Raw genomic sequence first — 27,981 nt, 5'->3', positions numbered from 1 at the left:
GAGTTTAAGAGATAATATGATGGTGATAGATGGGAAAGTTCTTCTTCTTCTTCTTCTACTTTTTTTTTTATGTTGTTTTAAATTATTTTAGCATCGTTTTTTGGAATTTTTTACAACTTTTTTTGAAAAAATCGTAATGTTCTTCATTAATGATATTTTGACCTGATTTTCAAATGTTTTAAATTAATTTTAGAAATCGTTTGAAACTGTTTTCTCGAAACTGTTTTATACTGTTCGAAACCTTTGTAAACGGTTTGAAACTGTTTTATACTGTTTGAAACTGTTATTTTTTAAACTGTTTGAAAGTGTTTTTTAGAAACTGTTTTAGACTGCTTGAGATCTTTGGAAACGGTTTGCAACTGTTTTATACTGTTTGAAACCTTTGTAAACGGTTTGAAACTGTTTTTTTGAAACTGTTATTTTTTATGTAAACGGTTTGAAACTGTTTGATACTATTTGAAACTGTTATTTTATAAACTATTAAAAAGTATTTTTTAGAATCTGTTTTATACAGTTTGAGACCTTTGTAAACGGTTTGAAACTGTTTTATACGGTTCGAAACTGTTTTTTGAAACTGTTTGAAACTGTTATTTTTTAGACTGTTTAAAAGTGTTTTTTAGAAACTGTTTTAGACTGTTTGAAACCTTTGTAAACGGTTTGAAACCGTAATTGAAACTGTACTTGAAACCGTTTGAAACCTTTTTTAATAGATTTTTAATGAGAACAAATAAATTAATAATTTACAGTTTTCTTTGTTTTTTAAGAAAGTTATGATCGTTAGATTTGAATTCGAAGTGAAATTTGAAGCTATTTGATTAGGAATTAAAAATTCGAGCGGATCGAAATTAAATTTTAAAGTCACAATAAATTTTTAAAAAGTAATGATAGAATTAGAGAAATCAATTTGTTGAATTGTTATGAGCTGAAGATTTTAAATTGAATTGTTGATTTGTTGTTTTTTTTCTCTTTAAATGAGCTGAGAAGAGGAAGAAGAAGAAGAAGAAGAAGAAGAAACTTTGAATAAAGTGTGTTAGGTATAAGTGGAGTATAAAAAATAAAGAGCTGAGTAAAAAAATAAATGGTTGACACGCGTGGGGTATGTAAATCAAGTTAGAATTTTAGGGTTACTAAATGCTAATATTTTTCTAGTCTAGGTAATTAGCTAATTCTCTCTTGTTTAAAGCAAGTTGGTTATCTGGTGTTCACTATTATGCACATGCTTAGGGAAATTAGGGGATATAATATGCAGGGATTTTAGGGATTTGAAATTAGAAACTAGGAAATTTAATGATTTGTCATATGTTTCATAGCTTATGTTAAAATTATGCCCTGTCAGCTAATATTAACGTGAAAGGTCAGCAAGTTAACGGTAAATTCGAAACGGTGTTGGTTGTTCTATTTAAAAAACAAAGAGGGTTTAATTGTATCAAAAAACAGTTAAAGGATCCATCTATACTTTCTGAAAAACTACAAGGGTTTTTTTACTGGTCTTCTTTCCCGTTCTATTTTGCTCCTCTTCACTTTCATGAAAATGCAAAAGGACGGTCAAAAGAAGAAGGGGGAAACAATCTACAGGTGAGCGAAACTCGTTTTTTTTTTTCTGATTTATTTCATGCGAATTTTTGTAAATGTAATGCAATTTTTAGTGTGCAGTGATTAAATTGGGATTAAAATATGTGAAAACCTATTGATGAATTTTGCTTTCATTTATTGATATAGGGATTCTTTGTTTTTCTTTAATTTCTGTTATTATCGTCCTTTTTGATAGTTAATTAGGTCGATTTATCATTAACTATATGACATTACATTTGCTTTTAAATTCTGTTAATTGGCAGAGGATCAATCTTGTGATGGGAATGAGTAAAACAGCAATCAACTTACAAAGATTGCTGGCAGCTGCTCCTCGCCAGCAAAATCAAGCGAAATTAATACATGTATGTATCGAATCTATACGAACTTCCGCCTTTAAATGATTGTTTCCTTTTTTTTTATTATAATGAAGCTATCTTCAGCTTCTAATTGCTTAGTCATAATTATATAGATAACGAACTATTTTGCAGTATGTTGCTACGTTAAGGGAACAATTGGAACAATTAGCCGAAGAGAGAACTCCAGATGGCTTACCTAGGTCCCAATTTTTTATTCTCTTATTGTTTTGGTCATGCAGTAAACCCTAAACCTTGCTTTTTAATAAAAAAAATTTACGATTGCTATATAAAAATCAATGTTTTAATGCATTTCTATAGAGTTTCAAAGGCCAAAGTGAATGAATATTCTGAGAAGATTGAAGCCATTGCTTCCAACATAGCTGCTTCATTGGTATGTTAAATTATTCATTGAAGTAGAAATTAGATGGATGGTAATTATTGATCCGTGAATTTTGTTACTGTTACATGTGTGATTTGGTAAGTTGTAATGCATGTTTGATTACAATTAGGCTATTTCTCGCCTTTCATCCAATCGTCTATATCTTTTGGCTGTAGTGAACAGTTTTGTGGCTGTTTTTAGCAGTTGGATATGTTGAATATGTTTCATCTGCACATTGATACATGCTTTTAGGTTTAGTGTTTTACGACTTTATGTTGACGGTAGTGCTGATGGAAACAATTACTATTTAAATTATTCTGTGTCTTTCATGAATAATGTTCATCTGTATGTTATGTTTGAGTTCCGGTTGTAATGTACCATGGTCCTGAACTTAAGGCTTTGAAAGGAAAGTTCATGAAGTTTGAACTCTTATCAAATTATCGTTATGTTCTTAAATCTTAATTGTATGGAGTTTATCTTTAAGTTTTTGTTTTTTATTCCTACATGTCAAATAAATATTACTTAAATCTTAATTCTATGGAGTTTATCTTTAAGTTTTTGTTTTTTATTCCTACATGTCAAATAAATATTATTTAAATCTCTAACTATTTATTGAAAAACTAATTATTCGTCACTATCATAACTTAAGGACAGAAGAATTGGCCATTAGCTTTCCTTAGTTTCCATATCTGTTAAAACTTTTATGTTCTTTATCTTCTATTTTAGTTTTACTGTTTGAAATAAAAAAAATTAATTGTCAAATTATAGAGGACCATTTTGGGCAGGCTGCCGCCGTGTCTGGTTCTTGTTTACGATTTTTTTTTTGTGGAAGCACCAACCTATAGTATAATGTTTCTTATACATCACATGTGTGCCTTGATGATGTTGTTTCCATCTGTTTATCTTAGTACTTATGCTTGTTGGCGTGCTCGATGTTTATTTTGTTACTCATACTTATAAGCTATAATGTTAATTCTCAGCCTCATATTAGGGTATCCGAAGACACTTTGGGTGAGAGTCCAAAAAAAGAAAGTCCCAGTGCCGATGAAGAAACTAACTTTCCTTCCTCTCCTGGCTTGAGAAGAAGATTTGTGTAAGTTTATTAGGATTTATGTGATTTATGGAATCTCCCAATTCTTCTTTCATTTTCCCCCTAGTATTTTGAGCTGTGAATGGGTTGATTATATAGGGGAGCGTCAAACATTGATGACAGAACTCGTGACACTACTCATGCCGATACATCAACACCTGTCAAATTGGATACTGCAGCAAAAGCTCATATTGAAAAGCACAGGTACTTTGTGACTTTTGAGTTGGTTTAATTTTGAAGCATGTGTTGTTTATAATTTTTATAGTAATACATATTACATCACACGATGTGATGTACTCGTGTAACTTAAGTTTTTCATGCTTGCAAAATAATGAAAAGGAAAAATAGAAATAATATGTTCAAGGAAGAGTTTTAGTGGGGGGAGGAGAGCATAGCACTAGCGAATTTTTGCCTTTCGCCTTTTGTAGTTGTTCTCTTTTATTAGATACCGTTGAAATTGAATGTCTTCCACTGCACATTTATAATAAGCTTTATGTAATTGACTAATGGTTTAATAGTTAAGATCTTCTCCCCTTAAAAAAGGAAAGAAAAGAAAATTAAAATGTTTGGTTCTTTTCAGATATTAGTTTGTTCCTTAATCTGTATCTACAATGGGTCTCAACTCTCAATAAGTGCAAGACACCTGAATTTGAGTTGTTGGGCATGTTGTTTTGACTTATTATTATATTGTCTTCCTATCCTGTTACAGAAATCTCCAAGAGAACTTAACTGATGAAATGGTTGGATTGGCACAACAACTTAAAGAGAGTAGTCTTCTAATGAGTCAGTCCCTGCAAAATACTGAGAAGGTAACAGTTTATCATTTTATTGGGTATCAATATTAGTACTGAAATCAGCTGTTTAAATTCACAAAATTGAGCTGGTCGATAGTATTTTGGTTGTTAGGGTTGACTTCTAGCACACTAGAAGTTCAAGCATATGCATTCAAAGCCAATTTTGGCCATACCTGCAGTCTCCGGCACATGTACAAAAACTTCTCGACTTCTACACTTCAGCCTTTTGTTTCCATTTCCGGAAACACTTCTAAAACTACAAAACTCTATATTTATAGCATATTCTAGTAAAAAATATAATTTCTCTGTTTCCTGTTTCGGCGTTTCTAGTTTCAACATTCCCATTTTCGTGCTACATAGATCACGCTTCTAAATTCTATGAGATGATAAACATTGTTATGCAAATTGTTATAATCTTGCACCAACCTGCCTGTTTTTTTTATATATATATTTATATATTGTCAGAGATTTTTATATATTTTTTATATTTCATGCTTGATCTAGTTGCAAACAGAGCCCTGGAGTGTCCTGATTTTTTTGTGCAGCATACATATTTTTAGCTTCTCTTAGAACCTGGTTGTTTGTTTGAATGTAGATACTTGATTCTACAGAGAAGGCGGTTGAGCAAAGCTTGGCTAGCACTGGGCGTGCCAATGTTCGAGCCCTCGACATATATTCAAAAAGTTCAAAAACAACATGCTTCACATGGCTTGTGATGTTTTTAATGACATGTATTTTCATCATGGTTGTACTCCTAATTCGTGTCACTTGAAAGTATTTCTTTGATATATGTTTCGGTTTAAACAGATTCTATCTTTACTTAAAAATTTAAACCAGTGATCAGTTTTTTTTATAGGTCCTTCATCTATAAAAATATCTTCATTAGCATTAACACTAATAGGAACTCTCTAGAAATAAGGAACTATTACATAGGTCTGATTGTCCCATTAACCTTCATATTTACCAAGTTGCTGGTTATTGAAGTTTATAATAATGTAAAGGGAACTATTGGATGATTGGCCCTGAACTTCCTTAGAAGTTTATCTACATTACAGTTCTTCTTACAATATTTTTTTGTGAAATATTGTAGATGTGGGCTGATTTTCAATATTTACATGTCACTTTTGAGAGAATGTAGATGTCATCATAATTCATAATCCTTTTGTAATTAGAGAACTAAAAATTGCAAATATCTCTTAATAATTAACTATAACAATTTTTATTGTATATTTTCATGTATTATTTGGACAAATAACTTTTAAGTAATGACATGAATTGGAACTTCTGATTTCATATCTGAACCATTGGCATAATTAACCTCGATCAGATGTAGTTCTTTGCCACCAGCAGGAGATGATCCCTTTTATGAACAGCAATACCAGGCAGCACACTATCAACATCTATGTCATCCCTTTTCATTCCACATGGCATTTCCCAGTCAAATTTGTAGAGAAGATTAGCAAGTGAAAGCTCTACATTAGCGATTCCGATGTACATACCGGGACAAATTCTCCGACCAGCACCAAACGGTATTAACTCGTAATCTTGTCCTCTCATGTCCATGTCACTGTCCAAAAATCTTTCTGGACAAAACTCTAACGGCTTCTCCCAAGTTTCAGGATCTCTTCCGATAGCCCATGCATTCACGTAAACTAGGGTATTTTTCCGTATATCATAACCCCCTAAACTGCAATTCTTAACTGTTCCTCTAGGGAGTAGTAATGGAACTGTTGGTTGAAGTCTGGCTGTCTCTTTTACTACAGCTTTTAGATAAGGTAAATGCTGAATATCATCTTCATTTACAAAACCCTTTTTTCCGATTAAGGTTCTGATTTCCTGTTGAGCTTTTGTCATTGTTTGGGGATTTTTCATTAGTAAGCTCATCGCCCAAACTACTGAAGCAGCACTTGTGTCTGTTCCAGCAACGAATACATTCTATATACATGCAAACAAAAACAGTCAAAATTAATAAATCCAAATGTAAGCACAATGAACACTTTCTTATATAATAACAACTAATTTGCTTAGAAGAGACAATAAAAAGGGTAAAAATTCTCTGCCAAGTTTTTAGGATTTGTTTGGTCCAAAAAGTTAGAAAAATATTTATTTTTGATTTTTTCTGAGCGAAAAATGAGTTCGAATAAGTCAATTCGGATACAAGTGACATGTGGAGATTTGAAAAAAAAATTGACGATTTTACAAGATCGTGATATAATAAAAAAATGATAAAAGGTAATTAGTGTTTTTTAAAAACTTTTCCCTTCTTTTTTTCAAGAAGTTGATTCTCATTTGATACACATTATATGTTAAAAATAACACTCTTTAAATAATTGTAATAATTTAATTTAATTTTCTTTTATTGTATTTAAGTATTCTGTATTCATTTAAATAATGGGTATAATTTATCTTAATTTTTCTACGAAGGTATTAGTCAACATTCTCAATTTTGTAGTAAGGAATAAAATACTCATTCCATCTCATTCTACTTGAAAAAAATTTATCTTTTACATTATTTTAATAAAATTAGTAACTCTATCTTATATCCTCATCTTATATTAAATGTCACGTCCTTGTAAATGCATTAATTGAAAAAGATTAAAGAACTCCTTATGCTCTATAATATTTGTCAATGCGATTTCAAATAAATTAAAATAATACAAATACATTTTTTAATTAAATTGTTCATATTAATTACTACTGCTTTTAAGTTGGATTAGTTTTAGTCTCATTAATCTATTTATTGATAAGGATAACTTGGAATAATAATAATAAATACAACCTTGATATTTTAAAGTGAGAAAAATTATGACCAATTTTTTTTCAAAGGCAACAAATATTATGTTTCGGAAGGATATAAATTAATAATAAAAATTATTCTATGAATAAAAATTATCAATTGAAATATTAAAAAAACATTTGTTCAATTAGAATAGAGAGAGCATATAAAACGAACACAACCTATTTTTCTAGTCTATTTACTCCTAATCAAGCAAGGCATCACTACTATTGTAGATTTGTGTGCAGTTGAGGCGTGGGGTGGGAGTTATTTATGAGAAATTCTCAAGTGAGGTGTGAGGTTCATTTATGAGAAATTAAGTGAGGTGTGGGGGTCATTTGTGAGAAATAAATTTAATCATGTACAAATTCTAAATCATTTGTGAGAAATAAATTCACATTGGAAATGAAAGTTCATAATCCTAAGCATCTGGTAGGTCGCCTAAGTTTTCTTAAGAATTCTTGGACATATAATTATAATGTCTATAACATATATACAAAATAAAAAAAAATACTTAGAAATTTTTAACTGATCAACTGAAATCATACCATAAGAATTGCTTTGATGTGATCAAAAGTTACTTGAATTTTGAAAGATTGATCCTTCCGAATTTGAAGTAAAGCATCAAGAATATTATCATCATACTCCGGCTTCTCTCTCTCAGGATCACTATGCTCATCAATAATTTCTTGATAAAAAACATCAAATTCCTGAAAATTCTTCTCAAGTCTTGACCTAAGTCCAGACATTTTATCAACAATCCATCCGATGTATGGAAAATAATCCGAAAAGAAAACAGCCGATAACAAAGCTTCTGTTTCGGTAATCAGCTCATGAAACCTCTTCGCTTCACTTTCGCCATCTTTATACCTCTTACCAAACGCAGCTCTACGTATTATAGAACTCGCAAGATTCACCGTTTCTTCAGTCAAATTTACTGGTTTAGAATCAAAAGCTCGTTCCGAAATGTTTCGAATCATACGAGAAACTTCGTCTTCTCGCATGGGTCGAAAATTCTTGTTACGGTTCGAATTAAAAAGATGGACGACACATATTTTTCTCATTTCTTTCCAGTAATTATCATACGGTGCAAAAGCTAAGTCTAGACCGTTGTATGATAATTTTTGCTGACCAGAAAAATGTGGCCTGCTACAAAAATCAAGATCTTGGGTTTTCAATACTTGTTCTGCCATTTTAGCCGAAGAAACTATTAGGGTTTGCTTGAAACCTAGTTTTAAAGAGATGAGAGGGCCATATTTTTTGGAAAGTTGCCATAGATATTTCTGAATGTTTGTGTTGTCAAGTTGAAGTAGGTTTCCTACTATGGGAAGACCTTTTGGACCCGGAGGTTTATTATTAGGGTTAGGTTTTTGTTTCTTGAGAAGAAAGAATAGGGAAATTGGGAGAAGTAAAAGGGAGAGGAGAAGAAACATTTTTTGTGTATGGATATGTTGCAATGACAAAGGGAGATCTTTAGCTATATATAAATCTCAATTCACACTACTATCACAATTGCAATGTCAGCTTAGTAACGGTTTCAAGATTATAATGTAAGTAGGGATGTATATCGGCCGATCAGGTTACTAAATCGATCTTGCGGACTATTTTTTCTTTTGAGTGATAAAAAATTGACAAAAACAGGAAAAAATTGGTTTGTTTTAGTCGATTATTATATATATTAAATAAGATAGGCAAAATATTTTTTTATATCCATATATAACTTTGACTATTTTGTCAATTATATTTCTGAAATATGATCTAGAAATTCCGATTCATCAATTTTGCGAATTTAAACAAATATATCCATTTTTTTATTTAAATTTATTATCAGACACACAATTTTCATTTTAGATCTAAATATCCCTTCCTAAAATGAAATTAAAGATAAATTGTGTATTATAAAAATAAATCTTAAAAATAAGTATATTTTAAAATTAGATATACTGATGTCGATTCTTAAAATTAACAGACTTAAATATCTAAATTATTATTTAGGGATATATATTACTGCATAGTGAAAGTTAATTAGATTGTATTTTTTTTGGGTTAATTACATTGTATTTAAATGAATGGGCCACTAGCATATGATAAGGTGCATGTGATAGTTTATGGTGTCTATATTACAGAGGCGGAACAACCAATTATTGTTCGACGGGACCAAAATTAGTACAACAATCAGCCTCTGATATGTAAGTTATTAACCAATGGGGTTGGTTCAAGTGGTAAGCGGCTTGATATCGCTTAAGCAAGGTCTCGGGTTCGAGTCCTTGTGAATGCAGAAAATTCCCACTGGTAGACTCACCCACCATGCCAGGTGCGCGACGCAGGTCCGATCCGGATTAGTCAGGGCGAAGCCTTGGAAACCGGATGGGCTTACCAAAAAAAAATGTAAGTTATTATGTAACAGTTTCATCAAATTGGCTATTTTTTTTTAAATAATTGGCTATTATTTTGACTTAATAGAAATATTATGTAAAGTTATTTTCACATTCTATTATTGAGTGGAGTATGTTGCGTACCGTACCTTAAGAGGAGGACTGATTATTCACATCTATTTGATCCCTTAAATTTAGTTAAAATATTAAATAAGGTTACATTCTTGTGGTTTAAGAAAAGAAATACTCTCAAACTTGTTATTTTAGCTCATTTTAACTCGAACGATATAGCGGCAAACAATTGGAGCATTACATACAAATTAAGACTAATTGATAGAAATTTATCGGACAATTTAAAATTGAAGGAGTAAATTAAGGCAAACTATCAAATTTTAAGGCGTTTTTTCCAAAGATACAAATTTGATCACATCTCTTGTGTCAAGTTAAAAACGGATCTTTGTTCCAAAAAAAAAAGTGGGCAAGGGGAGAACTATCTCTACTTTTTTTGAAAATAAATCAAGAATTTAAAAGCGGGTGTAATTAATTTTAATTTGAAAAAAAAACTCCAGTTCCATCCCTATTATATTATTACGTACCTTCAAAATTTATACAACATATATGGTTCAAAACAATTTTAGTATTTTATCTTTCCAAAAGAATGTAGAGTTTAGTGTTTACAATTTATGTACGGAAGCCGAAGGCGGTGGTGTTTTATAAAGCGCATAAGTATTCTATTTTATAATAAAATTTCACAATTTTAAATTATGAGGTATAAATGTAAAAAGAAACTAAAAAATTAAAAAAATTGCCAAAAAAGTTCTTAAAAGTTTGAAACTTTGAATGAAAATGAAATGCAATTTTGAGTTATTTGTGCTAAAGATAATAATAGAAAAACAAATTGCATTAATAGATGCCAAATTTTCAGGTGTGAAACCTAACTCCATTAATAGATGCCAAATTTTCCACACAAAAGTTAGTTATGGAAATCCAATTATCAAATCCCGTACAGTCTTAAAGCTTTATTCTGATGAGGAAAATAACTAATACCCAATTAGTCCATCCATCCTACCAAACCTTTCAATCAAGTCCCAATTGTTTTTTTTTTGGGTTAGTCACAGATATTTATAAAAAAAGTAGTAGAATTTGTTTCATGCGGTACAATTTTTGTATAACATGTGGTACATTTTTTTAACCAAAATACTACATTTTGTACGTATTATGCATCGGTAGGCCTAATGCGCTCGTCAGGTATGTTGACGCATCAATATGTGCACCAGAGGCATGTTGACGCATCAACATGTGCACCAGAGGCATGTTGACGCATCAACATGTGCACCAGCTGCGCTGGTGCACATGCTCCACGGACGTGCGGGTGACGCACAGGTCAGCTATCTATTTTTTTATTAAATCAAATAAAATTTACATATTTAATATGTAAATTTTACCTCACATTTGAAACAAATGGTTTATCTAATTATTTATTTACTTATTTAATATTTAAATTTTAAAATACTAATATTTTAATAAATTTCAAAATACAAATATTTATTTACTTATTTAATATTAATTTTAAAAATATGAATATATTAAATTTTAAAAATATAAAATATAGAAAAAATAGAACAAAGACACTTTTTGTCATATAAAAATAAAAAAGTAGCCACATTTATCATTAATTAAAGATAAAATTATCAAAATACCCTCATGATTCTATTATGTATAAATTATATATATATTAAGTATATGTGAAAAATATATATATCATGTATAAATGATATATTAATGATTTATCTATTTAATACATTTTAAAAATATATTTATTATGTAGTATAAGATTTGTACTACATATGTATTAGAAATATATTAAATATGTATTGGAAGTGTATCAAATATGTATACTAAATATATAAGTAATACATGTATTAATTTTTTTGATAAGTTTGTGAAATTTATAAAAATATTAGTAATAGAACTTAAAAAAAGACATAAAAATAAGAAAACGGTTTCGAACAACGAATACGTATCAAATATGTATTGAATATGTATCGAAGGAGGTGTATCAAATATATATCGGAGATGCATTAAAAATATTTTTTAAATACCGTTTATATGTATCAAATATACATATGTTAATTAAATTAAATTGATTAAAATAATAAAATAATAATTTAAAAATTTAATTAATTAAATTATTTAAACTTCAATTTACTATATCTAATTCACTTCTTAATCCAAGATTTAAAAAAGTGGTATTTTTTAATTAGTTAAATTATTTATATTTTAAAATTAAAATTAAAATTCATTTTTTTAAACTTATTTAAAACAAATTATTTTTTGATATAATTTAAATAAATAAATACATAAATAATTATCTTAGAGAGGAAATATATGAATAATATTTTTAATTTATTTAATAAAATAAAAAATATATTTAATGTGCTTTGAATTGTTCAAATTGAATACTTCAACAGAGCTGGCACTTTTGAATTGTTCAATTTGAACAATTCAAACAAACTGACTCGCGCAACACGTGCGTGTCACTGTGCTAAGCTGGTGTACTACACAAAATCTGACGCGCGCTGACGTTAGTGAAATGTGGTGCGCGCTAATATCAACCAAAAAGATATTTGAAGTAATGTACCACGTGGGAATAGTACCAATGTAACTTATGGGAAAAAAATATTGGGCCTAAAAAAACCAACTGTAATTAAATATTTTTTGGTTGCCCATCCGGTTTTCAGGATTTCGCCCTAACTAATCGGATCCGACCTGCGTCACGCACCTGACATGGTGGATGAGTCTGCCAGAGGAGATTTTCTGCATTCACAAGACTCGAACTTGAAATTTTGTTTAAGCGATATCAAACCGCTTACCACTTGAACCAACCTTCGTTGATCTCAATTGTTTTTTCTTGCAAAAAAAAAAGGAGTATTTCATTGCACAAATACTTTGGATCTAAACTTTATACTTAATTCAAATATACTGTTTACTTATTTCATTTTCTTATTGTTGGATTGTCAGACAAGACGCCTAATTAATAAAAAAAAATGTAGTTTTAAATTTGTCGAAAAAAATGAGCAATATGTTAAACATGTGGATAAATTAGACAATTTTTCTTAAATGCACAAAATAATGTATTTAACTTTTTTTTTTTTGAATTCATGTATACATATAGAAATACAGGTGAAAGAGTTAACGAACAAATTTATTAAAAAATGAGCGATTTTTAGTTTCATGCATGTTGACCTTTTCTAATCATTTCTACGCCTAATGGTATCAAAAAAACAATTTTTAAATTTTTTAAAAATTTATCCAAACCTGTCAATATCTGTTAATTTATGTTAGTTTGATAATTCGTCGAAGATTTATTTCATACAAAGTCAACTGTCACATGATTCACATATACTGTATATTTTAAGCAATATTATCGGACAATTAACTTTTGATACAGTCTTCGTAAAGGCAGATCGTTTGGGTCCAAAAAATATTTAAACAAAAAATTGGTCACAAATATTCATATCATCAAAAGATTGATCATATTAATTTATAAGTGAGTCTAGTTATTGTTGAGTTATCAAATTTAAATAACAATTTGTGTCCTTGCAATTTTTTATTTGTTTTTTATTAAACAATAAAAAAAATAACTAAAAAATGTTGATCTTTCAAAAAAAAAAAACGATCAAACGTGTGGAGGATTTTATACAAAAAGGCCAAATAACTAAAAAAAGAAAAATCTTTTACGAAAGTTTCATAAAAATCTGAACCTTTTACTTTTATTTAATCTGTCATGAAATGGATGATTTCATTTCAATTATATCAAATCACACAATTTTGCTTATATGGCGTTGATTTGTGACATGCCACATTTGAAAAATTATGTAGTTGGACATTGAAATGAAATCGTGTATTTTAGGACAAATTGGATGAAATTAAAAGATTTGAATTTTTGTGAAATTTTCGTTAAAAGTTTGGCCGTTTTAGGTCATTTAGTCTAAAAAAATGGCTAAATTTATTTTTGCGTTATTAAATTATAGTACGATTTTGGTTCATCAGATCCTCAACTTCTATTTGACTTCCTTGGATCTCTAAATTTTTGTTTTCTGATTTGCTGGGTTCCTAGACTTTCGTTTTTAATTCATTGCGTCTTTAGATCTCTGTTTAAGGATCCAACAAATCAAAAAATAAAAGTTTATGAATTTGGGGAGATCAAATAGAAGTTGAGGGACCTGGTGAACTAAAATAGTATATTTTAAGGACCCAAAATGGGTTTAGCCTAAAAATAAGTGAATGTGTTAAAGTGATAAAATGAGTAAAGTTTACAGCCCTAAATGTACATTTGCCCCAAATTGAAATAAAACTTACAGCGAGGCCCCTCCACCGCAGCTCAAGTAGTAAGCAAAAGAAAAAGGATGGAAAACAACGACGTTTTATCTTCTGTTTGGTGCATTTGGATCTGCTAAAAATTGAAATTAAAATTCGAAATCAGTGTTCATAATCATCAGATCTCACTCTGTCTCCGCCTTCAAATGGCAGCGATCTCAGTTCACCAATTCGCACCTTGCATAACATGCCATGCTTGGAGCCCCGATCACTCCAGTAATTTCTTTTCCGATACTAGTAATTATATTTTTAATCTGTATCTGAAATGTTTAGGTTTATAATGTTTTAATTTTATTTTTGCAGTGATTGCTCTCTGTCCAAATAATAATGAAGTTCACATTTATAAATTATCACCTGAAAATAAGTGGGAGAGGCTACACGTACTCCAAAAGGTATCTGTTCTTGTTAATTGTTAATGCGATCGTAATTTTTTTGTTTAATTATTTACTTTTTTACAGTTAGATAGATGAACGTTTTTAGTCAAATTTGTGTTAATTTTTTCTTTAGAGCTATGTAATATAAGTGACTATGATTTTAGTTTAGTTTTGGTCAAATTTAGCTTCGAAATGTTATCCTAACTTTTCTTTTTTGGTCTCAGCATGATCAAATTATCTCTGGGATTGATTGGAGTGTTAGATCGAACAGGATTGTTACTGCTTCTCATGATCGAAATTCGTTAGTGCCTAATCTTGTTGTCTATTTATAGTAATTGATTTCCTTCCTTTGTTTAAACTCTTGATCAACACTCACGCAAAACTGTTGCTTGTGTGTGCATTTTTAGCATATGTGTTTGTCTTACTTTGTCATCTTGTTGCTGACTGAATGCATTGTTCTTCTCAAGATATGTCTGGAACAAAGAAGGCACGGAATGGGTACCAACCCTTGTTATTCTGAGGCTAAACCGTGCCGCACTTTGCGTGCAGTGGAGTCCAAAAGGTATGGCAATTGTTCAACAATTTTCTTAAATAGTATAATTTCTTTAGTGCCTAAAATGGCCTTTTGAGAGGATCCATATACTTCAATATAACTAGTTAATATCCTCTTTAAGTGGCTGAAGTTTGTGACTGTTCACGTGAACACTTGATATCACCCGATAAACTTGGGGCCCAAATTCACAGTCTTTAAGACATTTGACTGCCTAATCTCGTTTCTAGATGAAAGATTGATTATGTAATTACGTTCGGTACAACTAAATCCTAATCAAATAGTTGATGATTTGAAGAAAAAAAAATATCTGTTGTTTCTTTAGTTTAAAATGTAGTATTTTAGGCCTTATGGGTTCATGGATTATTGCTCAATTTGCTTGGGTTTCACTTACATATAAATGATACATACTCATTTATATACCTTTGTATTGAAATTTTAGGCCTTAAGGGTTCTCTTAGCCATGCCTGTTGGTCTTGTTTATTCTTTTACTCTGGCTTCCGCATTATCTTTTTAATGTTATTGCTTTTTGGGTTTTATCATTGGTACTACTGGTAACTGGATTAATTCTCACATTTTAACTGTGAAATTAATGTGTTTCAAAGCATAATTTATTGTTTTTCTTGAATACCCAGAGAATAAGTTTGCTGTTGGAAGTGGAGCTAAAACTGTTTGTATATGCTATTATGAGCAAGACAACAATTGGTAATTACCTAAAATCTACTTCTTCTCATGTTAATTTTGTGTATGTGTTTGACTTTGATTGCTCGTATATTTCCGGTCCTAATGGTTATCCAACCCTTCTTCATTACTTAGTGCCACTAGCTGTTACTATTTTTTTCTGGCCCAAGAATGTATTTTTCTCAAACTGTCATGTCTGGTAGAAACTGTTAATCTTGTATGTGGATGATCAGCTGCCTGCAAGTCTCCACTTTATTTGTCTTATGTTATTGATAGTATTTGTGTGTTTGTGTTTGATTCATGATATTTTGTTTATGTACGTTCTCATTTTATTATCTTCTGCACTTATTGGAAATCCTACATGTTCTTCGACCACTTCTTTTAAGCAACTATATCATAGCATTTTTATACTATATCATAGCCGAGTTAATTGTTTTTATGTTTATTCGTTAATTGATGAGAAAATGTTCTCATCATTTTGGCTCACCTACTCAAATTATGCAGAAGTAACATCCTCTCATTTTATACTGCTTTATACCTATCTTTATCAGCAAGGTTCTTTCAAAAGAAAACTTGTTCTGATTTGGATGATTTATGTTTAATCAGCCATACTCTTCTACAGGTGGGTAAGTAAGCTTATCAGGAAAAGACACGATTCTTCTGTGACAAGTGTTGCATGGCACCCTAATAATGTTAGTATTTCCCTGCTTATTTCATTATGTAAAACTGTAAAAAGGGTCATTCCATTCATTAGACTTGTATTTGAGACAAGAATTTAAGTGCTAGATCTATAAATATGTACATAATTTCTTAATGATGAAATTGTTTGTTTTTCTCACTTTTTTTCCTTTGTGGAACTTGAATATGTGAATGTTGTGTCCAACTTCAGATTCTTCTCGCGACTACATCCACTGATGGAAAATGTCGAGTGTTTTCCACTTTCATAAAAGGTGTCGATACAAGGTGTGTTTAACACAGTTTTGGAATTAATATTTGGATGTTTTACTCATTTCATCTATTACTTATCTAGTTATCTAAGCACTTGTTATTTATGTTTTCCTCAGGGACTCTAAAGCAGGTTCTTCCTCTGACTCAAAATTTGGGGAGGTATGATTTTCTCTTCTTCTCTTCCCCTAATATAGAAATTGTTTTTTGTGCATTAAATTTTTCTTGAAGTAACTCTGAGTTTGACACTGTTTTCCCTTCTAGAATTTAAATTACTGGTAAATATTGTTGGAGATTTATAAGAGTATAAACCAGCCCTTATTTTAAAGATGAGGGCTGTTGTACTGTCAATATAGGTGCCCTAAGGGTTTAGATTTAGGAACTTATGATAGGAAGAACTAGGGTTATATGAATGTAGTAGCAGAAAAAATGATAAATGCACCAAAAATTGCAGGCTAGTTGATGTCGACCTTGGATTGACTTTTATTGGGAATTCTGATTAACTGTGAGGTAGACTTTATACTGGCCCCACCAGGTTGGGGTTGAGGTTTCTAGTTTCTACCTTTTTTTATTATAGTTGGGCTTGGGCCCCTTGTCTCTGTTTTATCATGTTTAGAAATTGGAGATCAAGTAAAAAAGTATGACATTAGTTTTTACTTGTCCAAGGTTCTGAATTGATAGAACCTTTGAAGTTTAAGCTTTTCGGATTTTGAGTTGGTATGAGTAATAGGGTGATAAATTTCAGCTCTTGCTAGGTGCAATTGAAAGTTTCTTGAGCTTGAAAGCTCAAGGATATATGTTTGTCTTTTAAACAGCAATTTCATGCAAGTTTGCTGCATGAATTTGATGTGAACTTTGCTAAAGATTATGAAAGAGAGTCATGGTAGAACGGAGTTATAGCTTGAACTTCACAATTCATTTATTGATTAGTGGAACTCTGTATTTTAGTTATAATAGCATAAAGCTACTTTAGCTCTATCTATCTTACTTTTTGATTGTAGTACATTATAAAGCTTTAGAAGTTTTAAGGCATGGCTTATGAAATACTTAAATATCTTTAAACTCTATTCATTCTAGACCCTTGGACAAAACTATAAACTTTAGTAAGAGAGAATTACAACTTGAATCTCCTCCTTGATGCTCTTCTTGGTGTCATATGAAAACTTTAAGAGCTTTAAAGATTTAACTTAAATTTGCCAATTATTGTTCAGAACTGCTGTTATGAAGACTGAGGCTCTGAAAATTTAGGTCTCTGATTAGAATGGATTTTAATTTCTAGATCATGTGGCAGAAAGAAGTTATAGCTTGATTTTTTCCTTAGTAGAACACTGTTTTTTGTTTATAGTAGCATAAGCTACTTTAGCTTTAACTATCTTACTTTTTGATTGTAATATGTTACAAAGATTTAGAAGTTCTAAGGCCTGGCTTATGATATACTTAAATATAGTTAGCTCTATTCATTCTAGACCCTTGTACAAAATTCTAAATTTTACTAGAAGAGATTAGCAACTTGAATCTCCTCCTTGATGCTCTTCCGTGTAACTATGTAAGGCACAAAACATAGCATCATTAGAAAACTATAAGATTTATAAAGATTTGAGTTCAATTTGCCATTGTTCAGAACTGCTGTTATGGAGACTGAGGTTCTGAATTGAGGTCTGTGATTAGATCAGATATCAATTTCTAGATTATGTGGTGCTTCTTTTTGTACACAATTTAAGTTTCAGGCTTTCTCATGTTTGATTATACTGTATGCTGTTGATATGTTATTTTGTCTCATTTTCTTTTGGAACAGCAAATTATTCAGCTTGATCTCTCATTTTCCTGGGCATTTGGTGTGAAGTGGTCACCAAGTGGCAATACCTTGGCTTATGTAGGTCAGAAATATCTCTTTGTTTCATGTCATTTGTAATGATAAATATATTGGCTTGGCATGCTTGCAACAGTAGTATTAATGAGTTTATAGGTTTTATTCATTTTATCTCCTTTTATTTTTCATTTGTAGAAATTTGGAGAAATGTATATATTTTTGCACTGCTTATTTGGCTTTTATTGTGTTTTTATTGCATGACATCAGTGAAAACCTTACTTGTATTTCCAGTTTTCATTTATTGTTCCATCTATAGTAAGGTTTTAACCATGTAAGCTTTGGCCGTCAAATATGTTGGAGAGCTGATTCGAGTTGGCTAATCCTTGTTTATCTACCATTTCTTATATTTTTACAGGCCATAATTCTATGATTTACTTTGTTGATGATGTTGGTCCTTCTCCATTGGCCCAAAATGTTGCATTTCGTGATTTACCTCTCCGTGATGTGGGTCAGCATCCACTCTTGTTGACCTTCTGATATTTAGTTATTTTCTCACGCATATGCTGTCACTTCACATTGCTCATTAAACTGTGATTTTGCATTGATTGTTTTAGGTTGTATTTGTTTCTGAGAAAATGGTCATAGGTGGGGGATTTGATTGCAATCCTATGGTTTTTGCGGCAGATGAAGGAGGGAATTGGTATGTAAAGTTTTAGAAAGATACATTATAAATTCTCATGGTTTTTTTTGCTGTTGGTGATAGAATCCTGTCATGACAGTTTAGTTTCTTTTTTAACTTTAATATACAATAGACATGTTTGGCAGCGTTTTTATTTTAACATTTTAAATGCAATTAGTTTATAGTCACTTTTAAGTTTATATACAATTTGCTTTTAATGGGTCTTCACTTTGAAAGTTTCAATCTTTCAACAGTTGCAGCTTTGGTGTTATTGCAAATGATGTTGATGTAGGAAAGTTGGTACTTTTTTTTATTTAATGATATATTTTTTACTTGGGAGATGAAGATAGCTGGTTTTGGTAAAGCTATATGGGTCATTTAGAAGTTGATATTCTTTACTATCTTAATTAATTTCTTCCACCACAAAATGGGCAGAAAATACTACCATGTCTCTGATGCACTTATAATTATCAATGAGCCAGCTAATGTTCGGAGAAAAATGTATTTATATTTTCTGTGAACTAGGGATTTGATATCCTTGTTTTCTTCCTTCTCAATTTCATCAGGACCTTTATCAGGTTCCTCGGAGAAAGAAAACCATCACTTCCAGGTTCAACATATGGATCGCAGGTATGCTGGATTAATATTTATTCAAATTTGGGATTTTTATCTTTATCTTATCTTTTAAGCATCTATTCCAATTTGGCTGCTGACATGGATATTTTCAGTTCGCACAGTTGGTTATTTTGTGAAATGAATTGCTATATTTTAAAAAGGTACAACCAAGTTTTTTTATTTCATTTGAAGAACATTCAGCCATTTATCTGCACTACAGCACTGATCCTGATATCAGTTTCCCTTGTCTATGAGATTATCTCCGAGTTGACAAAGAAAATCCTTGATACGTATAGGAATTAGCTGCTGTAGCAAACACACTTTCCAAGCAACATAAAATAGTTGCACAGCTCCAGTGGACCTCTTGGTCTTGTTCACTGGGTGACATTCTTTTTCCAACTTCAAAAATAGAAGTATTTATGTCCACATTAGAGACCAAAATTTCAAAATGCTCTCAATTAGGAAAATGTGTTTGTTCATTCACTTGATTGCGAGCATAATTTTGAAAACTTAAATGCTTAAGTGCACGTGTCATCATCTTACTCCCCTCATCTAAAAAAGATAGAAAATATTTCTATTTTAGGCGTCCCAAAAAGATTTTTTTTTCATCATAGTTAATTAGTATTAGTTAAATTATTATTGAAACACCCTCGTTAAATTTTTGCAAGCGCCATCACATGACTCATTATGCTCACTGGGCATACATTTTGCTCAAATCCGTTTGTCATTTATGTTTTCAAGTCTCTTCTAGGGCTCTGGCTTTAACAAAGGATTTAGGATATGTTTGCGATTACTGTATGGATCAGAAAAGCTCTTTTAGATTATTTATTTTGAATTAATTGTTTGGGTTATTAATTTTTGAAACTGTTTTTTTTTTCAAATTTGCTGGTGTTGATGTTGTACTTGTAGCTTTTTGAAGATTTTTTTCTTTTTTTTTCAAAAAACAGTTTTCAAACTAAAATAGTTGTTAATTTTTTATAATTTGGATAAGCACTTTTCTTAAACTCAATTGCAAACAGCCCCTTATTTATCTTCTCATTAACAGTTCTCTGAGGCATTTGGAAAATTTTATGGGCAATCAAAGACTGGAGGGAGTAATGATGCTGTGGATGCTACAAAATCACGAGGCATTCACGAGAACTGCATAAAGTAAATATTTGTTGTCGTGGCGGCTCATTGGTTACTTATCTAGTGTGATTACTTGAAGTCTAACTTATGTCTGATAATGTATTGGTATTATTATAGCTGCATCGTGCCTCTTAGGAGTTCGGGAAGTGATAGAACACTGCGATTCAGCACATCAGGTCAGTCGAAAGAAATAAGATATGTTACTAATTTACTACATTCCCTTGAATTTTGAAAAAGTATTGTATTCCGCAAGTTTTTAGGTATTAAATAGCTAAAACTTCCTTATAAGAGGGTTTCAGTTAAAAAAACTAAAATGTAACAGTAATTTTTCAAAATTCAGGAGGAAATAGTAAACTTAACCTAAAATGAGGGGGTTAATAGTAATTAACCCCAAGAAATAATGTGTATTTCATTGTGAAAAGTTCCAGTTTCCTGTAAACGTGAACATTCTTCAATTACACTACCTTTACCTAACAGGATTAGATGGAAGAGTAGTTATTTGGGATCTGGAGAACCAGGAAGATCTGTCTGGATACTTGTGAATATCCGTCTCTCGTAGCGTTTGGCATACCAAGAGCATATATCGAGGGAGCATCGGATACTGAAACATGCCTTGTACATCAAGTAATTTACCAGTTTCCTCATGTTAGCCTAGCACATATCGAAAACCCAAGTTCAGGTGGCTATTGTTTAGAACAACTTAGCAGACCGAGAAGCGCTTGTAAAATATATGCTCTCAGTTACTCTATCATGTATGAATTTCATCACCGGTTTCCCTCTTTGCTTATTCTGCGGATCTTAAAAAAAATTGCAGTTCATTACCTGGAAAGAGTTAATTGTAGTTAGATATACTGCTATTCAGAAATTCATCATTGGTGAACTCTTTGTTTATGATTAATTGAATATTTTGATTAGAATTGGCGGAGAAAGTTAGTTGTCTTCCTCCTCGTAAGTCTTCACTCTTCATCTTTGTTAGGGTTGTAAACGAAATGAGCCGAGTTTGAGTTCGGATAGTTAAATTTGAGCGATAACTCCAATGAACTTAATTTCTGAAGTTAACTCTACTTCTAACTACACCCAAGCTTGTTGGGATTCAACCAATTAAAATGCTATATGTTTAAATTTAGCGGTATAAAAGATATATATTGTAATTAGGTGAGTTTTTATTTTGTATGTGTATGAGGCTTGTTTAGATTTTCGAGTCTAATTTCTTTTTAATATATTGCGCGAATTTAAACTGAGATCAAATTCAAGTAGTTCGAGTCAATTTTAAGAGTTTTTGAAAAGTCAATTTTGTTCTGTTTGTATTGAATGCACACGACTGTGCAATTTTTATTACACAAGGATGACATATTATCCTTCCCAAATATAATAACCATGATGTAATACGAGTGAAAAAAAATATCATAATCTTATTTACAAATATGTGTGCACCAACAGTTTGTACTATACCATTACCAATAACATTCTTTAATATGGTTGTTAAAAATCAACAAAGAAAATTATTGCAGTTCTAAATTTGAAAATATAATTACCCATTTTCTTATTTCTATTTTACTTGTGAAATGTAAATAATATTAATAATTTGGTAAATGAAAAATAGATTTAATTGCTAATTTTTTGTAAAAGTATTGCATAGAGGAGTTGATTCCAAGTATCAGGAACACCAGGTAGACACCAATGGCTGCAATCCATGTCATTATGACCACCATGCCCGTAAACAGATGGATGACCGTCTTTCCTTAACTGTGACAGCGCTGTGACATTAAGCAAATACACGTGGCTTGACATGTCATTTAACACTTTCTCCACAACTAGCTCTGCTGGATGGACAGCTGGATAATTAGAACCAATCACTGGTTGCTTTTGCCCTTCACAGTTTTTTGCCTTTGGCTCTCCCCATTCACTTCCACTAAACAAAAGGCAAAAGATAAAAAAAGAACCCTGTAGTTTTCAAAAAGTACACATAACCCCTTTAACTTCTTTGGGTCCATTTAAACCTTCCAAATTTTTGAAGTGGTGCAAATAACCTTTTCCGTTAAGCTCCGTTATTAATGAACTGTTAACTTGCTTATGTGCATATTAACATGACTAAAACAAGATTAAAAACTAAAAACAATTATGAGCTAAAAAAGGATATCTTGAGCAATTTTAATAATCGGGTTCATTGATATTTCTGGTATAATAGATGCTGTCACACATACAATCATATTCTATTATGGACTATGACTTTTCTTTAGTAATGGTTAAAGTGACCATTTAATACAACTTAATATTTAAGTAAAAAACTTGAACATGAACTTACTTGTTATGATCTGGTGAAACACCTTGAAAGAAGACCAAAGTTTTGCTGGGATCTACATTTTGGTCGACCCAATTAGCCCATGTTTTCATTGCTTTCTCATATGCTACTAATCTATCCATGTCTTCATATATATTCCCTCCATCCTCAATAAATTTCCATCTAAAAAAAAACATAAAATTAAAATTTGATTGTTCTGATACAAATTCTTGAAATTTAACGGTTGTAAGTTTAAGAAATCAAGTACTCTCTCTCTCGAGTTTATGCAAGTAAATTTTACATTTATCTCAATTAATTCACTGTGACAATTGCTTAAATTATTTATATTTTATTTAAACGTCCGATATTCGACCACTATATTAAATATCGACTAATTTAGATTTGAGTAGAGTATAGAAGTATTAAGACATACGGTTGTTTTCTGCCGGTATGAAGCCACCAATGCCATGTATCGAAGATCAATACATCGATTCCTTTCCATAATTCTCCAGCTTCAATGGAATTAAGTTTAAGAACTGCACCAGAGCTTGTATTAACAATGTCCACTAGAAATGCATTGCGTGAGAACATTATTTTTGCTTTATACTCCTGCCAAAATGTATACATTCTACTTATATTTTGCATGCTTCATTTGATGTAAATTAAAGCATGATCACTTGGGAATTTTATAATTATAATAAAAATTTAAAATTTCAATAATGTCAAACGCAAATTTTATCAATTTTTTTACAACTCGAAAAATAAAGCAACTTATCGATAATAAAATATTGATGTGGATGTCGAAAAAATATATATTATAGTATCTACATCTATATTTTTATTAATAAATTGTTCATTTATCTGACATAAACATGATTAATTTTATAAAATAAAAATAATATTTTTATATAAACTAAATATAATTACATTCATTTATAAATAAATTCTACCAAATTTTATGAAATTTATTTAAATCAAACACACTTTAAATCTCAATTAGCTGTAATTTAAAAAAAAAATATGTTTTGCAATATTAAAAATAGAAATGAAGGAAATGAAATGAAAAAAATATACTGACAGGGAAGGTGAAAGTGGAGAGACCACCAGTTCTGATATTGGAAAATTTGGCATTAGGGAGAGCTACATGAAGCATACACGTAAGAGATTGCCATTGGTTCAAACTCAATGAATCTCCTACGAACATTATGCTTTTTCCTTCTAATTTTGATAACATTTCTCCACCATCAAACCTGTATGCATTTCCACAAATTAAATACAATTCAATTTTTTTAAATTATTTCACATTTTAATTAAAATCACTTTTTTTAACAATAATATAATTTTTTTTTATCATTAATATATTTTTTATTTTGATATAATTGGATACACTGTTTTTCAAATTTTACGAGTTTTTATCCATTATGATGTAATATATCATAAAATAAATTAAGAATTTTTTTTATCAATCAGGCCCTATATATTTTCTATTTGACGTTTGAATATAATTGGCATAAATTTTAAAATTGCTGGACTAAACTGATATAATGTTATATTCATGGTATATTTAATTCTGTTACTATAACAAACACTAGAATCACCACTATATATTTTTACTACTAATAGTGTAAAAATTGTTACTATTAATATATAGCAACAAAAAAAATTGTGGCATATTGCTGCGAATAAAACGTTGTCTTAAATAATTCGTAATAAAATTTGCTATAAAATGTTGCTATAACTTAACTAATGGCAGTAATTTTTAAAATTATTATTGCAAAATGTCTTTTAGCATAAAACAAAATAGCTGTAAAAATTATTGTCACCAAATATAGAATTTTTTGTAGTGTGTCATGGTTTTGAATATATAATTTTAAATACATTGAATTTACGTTAAACTTTTATAGTTCAATAAATAAACACTTTTAATAACTAATTATCAATCCACTATATTAGTTACTTAGAAAGCCAACTCTACTCGAATAAAATTACTCCCTCCGTCCCAATAGAGTTGTCCACTTTGCCTTTATCACATAGTTTAAGAAAAGCAATCATTGTTTATAGTTTTTGTAAAATTTTCCTTACTTTTCTTGTCATACCCCTATTTAATGTAGGGTCCACTTGCAATTTACTTTTATTAGTGGACTTTAAATAGGGACAATGTAGGAAAATTAAGTGTAAAGTTAGTTACTTTTTGAAAGTGGACAAGAGTTTTGGGACAAAAAAATTCTCAAAGTGGACAACTCTATTGGGACGGAGGGAGTATTTGCGATAAAGAATATATATGATAAATTCCTAAAAATCCATTCTATGAGCTGCCCAACAATCAAAAGAAGTGCCAAAGGTTGAAGCTGGAAAGCTCATAAATCACAACAATACAAAGCTAGGACCAAAACAAGTCAGAACACAACAATTGGAGTATAAAATTTCAATTAATACACTTTTGATTCAACCATACCATATTACCAATTCTTCCTGATTACTTAATATCTAATCAATTTTATTAATTTTCAGGTTTTATGCAAATCTAATACAAAATTAATTTCAACAATTAATAGTTCAATATAGAAAAATTAGTAGTCATTTATTTCTCTAACTATTCAATTGATATGTGTTTATATTATGTGTGTGTGTTTGTTTCTTTTTGAAATTTTTATAGTTCTATTATAAATTATTAATGCATCATATCACATGCAAATTGAATATTTTTTTGAAATTGAATTAGCTAGAATGACATCATTAAAATTATGAAAAGTTGTTTTTTTTGTTCTAGCAAAAAAAATAAATTATTTTTGTTCATTAAGCCCACTTATAAAAGGAATATTTCTTTATAAAATAGTTCAACAAAGTCACTTGCTTTAATACCATTTATGCAAAACTTGCACTCTTTAAGAAGCAAAAATTCCATCCACATTTATAAAAAATAAAAATTGGTTGGCATAGCCTTTTCAAAGAGTGGACCACTTTACTTAATAGCTACATGTCGTTTAGTATTTATGTTATAATCATATAATTCTAACACTTTCTCAACGTAAGATGAAGTACATGAAAGAAAAAATTGACAACTTAACTATCAATTAATTTGGATCCCACATCATACCATATACTTATCATAATTTCTTATCTATCCCGAGTCTAAATTTAATTTATAAATTCAACCAATCAGATTATAAAATAAATAATCATTATGTATGATTTTTATACATATACTTTATTTGGAGACAAATAAAATATAAATTCAGTCTAGGTAAAAAAATCCATTATATTTGATAAGCTCTATGGATAATATTATTGGGATAAAATTCATAGTAAACGTTATCGGAACAAAAAAAGTTGAATTACAGAAAAATTGAATTAATTAATAAATAAATAACATTATTTTATATAGAAGTGATAAAATATATAGTCAATAAATATTATATAATATAATTTGATACTATATTCTATAAGATTATTAATAATAAATTTTTGTTTCAATAATAAAAAATTAATAAAATGAAAATTTCAAATTATATACTAATAAAAGAATAAAAAAGAATCATCATACCATCTAACTTTTATATTAAATTATCTTAAAATCTTGCTTTATTGCTTCGTCACCACTTGCATGGTATTGTCTCTTTCCCGTGAAGTAAAAATAACCAACAAATAGCACACCTTCTTACAAAATTAAGACCATTCATTGGCCAATCTATCACATGAATCATCACAGATTCCAAACAAAAATAAACCCTATAATTGCATAATATATAGATCTTTTTTTTTTGTTATAAATTAATAAAATGTTTAGTTTAAGTAAATTGACCTCAATTTCAAAAAATAATAGCAATCATAATTTTTTTTTTTTGTCAAATAGAAATTATAATTCAATTATAATAAAATTGCTCAATTTGCATGTGATACATAAGTGTGAAATTAAGAAAAAAAGTGAAATTAATAGAAGTATAAAATTCCCATATTCATTATTGAAAATATTCAAAACACATAATAAACTAGATAATTAGTGAAATAGGGTTAGAATTGATAAAACAAAAAGTTTTGATTTGAATTGAATACCTGGGAAAGTTGCAGGCAGTAGGTTGCCATGTGTAATGAAGAAAATCTTGATCTGGCCTTCCATTTTTAAGACAATCAAATTCTTTTTCTATGAATGGACATTGAGAGGTATGATAAAGAGGATTTGAATCATCATTAACCCATCTCCCTTTAAATAAATCACACCCACTTTTTCCTATTTCTTCTACCTTCACCAACCCTTCAATACTGTGAAGAACTAGAGCAAGAACAAAAAAGAGTAATAACATTTGAGCTTTAATGGTGAAATTACTATACATTTTGATAGGAGAGGAAGAGGAGTATCGGTGAAGAAGAGTTGGTGAAACTCATAATATGTGCTTAGTTTACTATAGGAGATAGCTTATAATAGGAATAATTATTTCACGTATCGGTTATTGTCAATCATCATCGTAATAATTTTTCAAGGTGTGGATTTTTTTTTAATAATATACATATAATCGAAAAAATCCACATATATTATTGGTTTGTTATGCAAATAATACGACAAACAGGGGCGGATCCAACCCTTTGACTGAGGTAACGACCGCTGTGCATTTTTTTTAAAATTATCTCTTCAAGTTATTTTTTCAAAAAATATGGCTATTTAATTTTAATTTTAATACTATTATTTGTCTCATATTTTATTTTGTAGAAATTAGCCATTCTATAGTAGAATTGCTAGTTCCGCCTCTGAATGCAACATGATGCATGAATAATTACTCTTATTATAAAAAAGGATGGAAATACTCATATAAACTCTTGCAAATATGTCTTATATATATGAAGCATGAATAGCTCAATCATATAATAACAACGTGTGCAAAAAAAAAAAATGTGCAAATTCTGATAACAAATATATACTTTTAATGTGTGAAAATTTTAATTAGTAAAATTATATTTTTAAACTATTTTAATGATGTATTATAATATGATTGGTTATGCCTATGCATGAAGAAATACTTGTGTGAACCTAGTTCGCCACGTAGGATTATGAACCCTCCATTAAATGTATGACACATGGCGTAATTAAATACCATAACCAATCAATAAATATAGCATATAATGATCTTTTAATAAGAATTAAATACTATTTATTGATTGGTTATGATATTTAATTACGTCACGTGTCATGCATTTAATGGA

General features: G+C 29.9%; 4 protein-coding genes across 4 annotated transcripts; 2 read left to right on the top strand and 2 right to left on the bottom strand.

The window, feature by feature from the left end:
* The first annotated feature begins 1,419 nt into the window (after positions 1-1,419).
* Positions 1,420-5,044, top strand: LOC126678988 (uncharacterized). Its single transcript, XM_050373923.2, has 8 exons — positions 1,420-1,575; positions 1,836-1,934; positions 2,061-2,128; positions 2,247-2,319; positions 3,288-3,400; positions 3,497-3,601; positions 4,107-4,206; positions 4,787-5,044. The coding sequence occupies exons 2-8, from the start codon at positions 1,851-1,853 to the stop codon at positions 4,961-4,963; spliced, it is 720 nt and encodes a 239-aa protein (XP_050229880.1). The 5' UTR covers positions 1,420-1,575; positions 1,836-1,850; the 3' UTR covers positions 4,964-5,044.
* A 343-nt stretch (positions 5,045-5,387) lies between these two features.
* Positions 5,388-8,450, bottom strand: LOC126678987 (cytochrome P450 83B1-like). Its single transcript, XM_050373922.2, has 2 exons — positions 7,516-8,450; positions 5,388-6,126 (listed from the first exon to the last, which is right to left on the bottom strand). Exons 1-2 carry the CDS (start codon positions 8,398-8,400, stop codon positions 5,515-5,517), a joined length of 1,497 nt encoding a protein of 498 aa, XP_050229879.1. The 5' UTR covers positions 8,401-8,450; the 3' UTR covers positions 5,388-5,514.
* Positions 8,451-13,708: 5,258 nt separating this feature from the next.
* LOC126678179 (actin-related protein 2/3 complex subunit 1A-like) lies at positions 13,709-21,456 on the top strand. The gene is made up of 15 exons (XM_050373070.2): positions 13,709-13,938; positions 14,026-14,114; positions 14,321-14,397; positions 14,564-14,658; positions 15,282-15,351; positions 15,950-16,019; positions 16,217-16,290; positions 16,392-16,434; positions 18,068-18,149; positions 18,498-18,586; positions 18,697-18,782; positions 19,328-19,391; positions 20,422-20,525; positions 20,622-20,680; positions 20,982-21,456. The coding sequence occupies exons 1-15, from the start codon at positions 13,869-13,871 to the stop codon at positions 21,044-21,046; spliced, it is 1,137 nt and encodes a 378-aa protein (XP_050229027.1). The 5' UTR covers positions 13,709-13,868; the 3' UTR covers positions 21,047-21,456.
* Positions 21,457-22,022: 566 nt separating this feature from the next.
* LOC126676577 (protein trichome birefringence-like 43) lies at positions 22,023-27,236 on the bottom strand. The gene is made up of 5 exons (XM_050370805.2): positions 26,839-27,236; positions 23,864-24,035; positions 23,219-23,394; positions 22,810-22,968; positions 22,023-22,416 (listed from the first exon to the last, which is right to left on the bottom strand). Exons 1-5 carry the CDS (start codon positions 27,114-27,116, stop codon positions 22,110-22,112), a joined length of 1,092 nt encoding a protein of 363 aa, XP_050226762.1. The 5' UTR covers positions 27,117-27,236; the 3' UTR covers positions 22,023-22,109.
* Positions 27,237-27,981: the final 745 nt, after the last annotated feature.

This window comes from Mercurialis annua, linkage group LG4 (genome assembly GCF_937616625.2).
Source record: "Mercurialis annua linkage group LG4, ddMerAnnu1.2, whole genome shotgun sequence".
In the NCBI taxonomy this organism is placed as follows: Eukaryota; Viridiplantae; Streptophyta; class Magnoliopsida; order Malpighiales; family Euphorbiaceae; genus Mercurialis; species Mercurialis annua.
Note: the sequence above shows the minus strand (reverse complement) of the source record. Positions and strands in the feature narration are given on the sequence as shown.

Coding starts and splice junctions, on each gene's coding strand:
- LOC126678988 (XM_050373923.2), top strand. CDS start 1,851: ATGGGAATGAGTAAAACAGCAATCAACTTACAAAGATTGCTGGCAGCT. Junction 2,320..3,287: donor CCAACATAGCTGCTTCATTG/GTATGTTAAATT, acceptor GTTAATTCTCAG/CCTCATATTAGGGTATCCGA. Junction 3,401..3,496: donor GGCTTGAGAAGAAGATTTGT/GTAAGTTTATTA, acceptor TTGATTATATAG/GGGAGCGTCAAACATTGATG.
- LOC126678987 (XM_050373922.2), bottom strand. CDS start 8,400: ATGTTTCTTCTCCTCTCCCTTTTACTTCTCCCAATTTCCCTATTCTTT. Junction 6,127..7,515: donor ACATCAAAGCAATTCTTATG/GTATGATTTCAG, acceptor GCATGTATATAG/AATGTATTCGTTGCTGGAAC.
- LOC126678179 (XM_050373070.2), top strand. CDS start 13,869: ATGGCAGCGATCTCAGTTCACCAATTCGCACCTTGCATAACATGCCAT. Junction 14,659..15,281: donor CGTGCAGTGGAGTCCAAAAG/GTATGGCAATTG, acceptor TTGAATACCCAG/AGAATAAGTTTGCTGTTGGA. Junction 18,587..18,696: donor GTGATTTACCTCTCCGTGAT/GTGGGTCAGCAT, acceptor TGATTGTTTTAG/GTTGTATTTGTTTCTGAGAA.
- LOC126676577 (XM_050370805.2), bottom strand. CDS start 27,116: ATGTATAGTAATTTCACCATTAAAGCTCAAATGTTATTACTCTTTTTT. Junction 24,036..26,838: donor ACTGCCTGCAACTTTCCCAG/GTATTCAATTCA, acceptor AAATGCATACAG/GTTTGATGGTGGAGAAATGT. Junction 23,395..23,863: donor TCTCCACTTTCACCTTCCCT/GTCAGTATATTT, acceptor ACATTTTGGCAG/GAGTATAAAGCAAAAATAAT.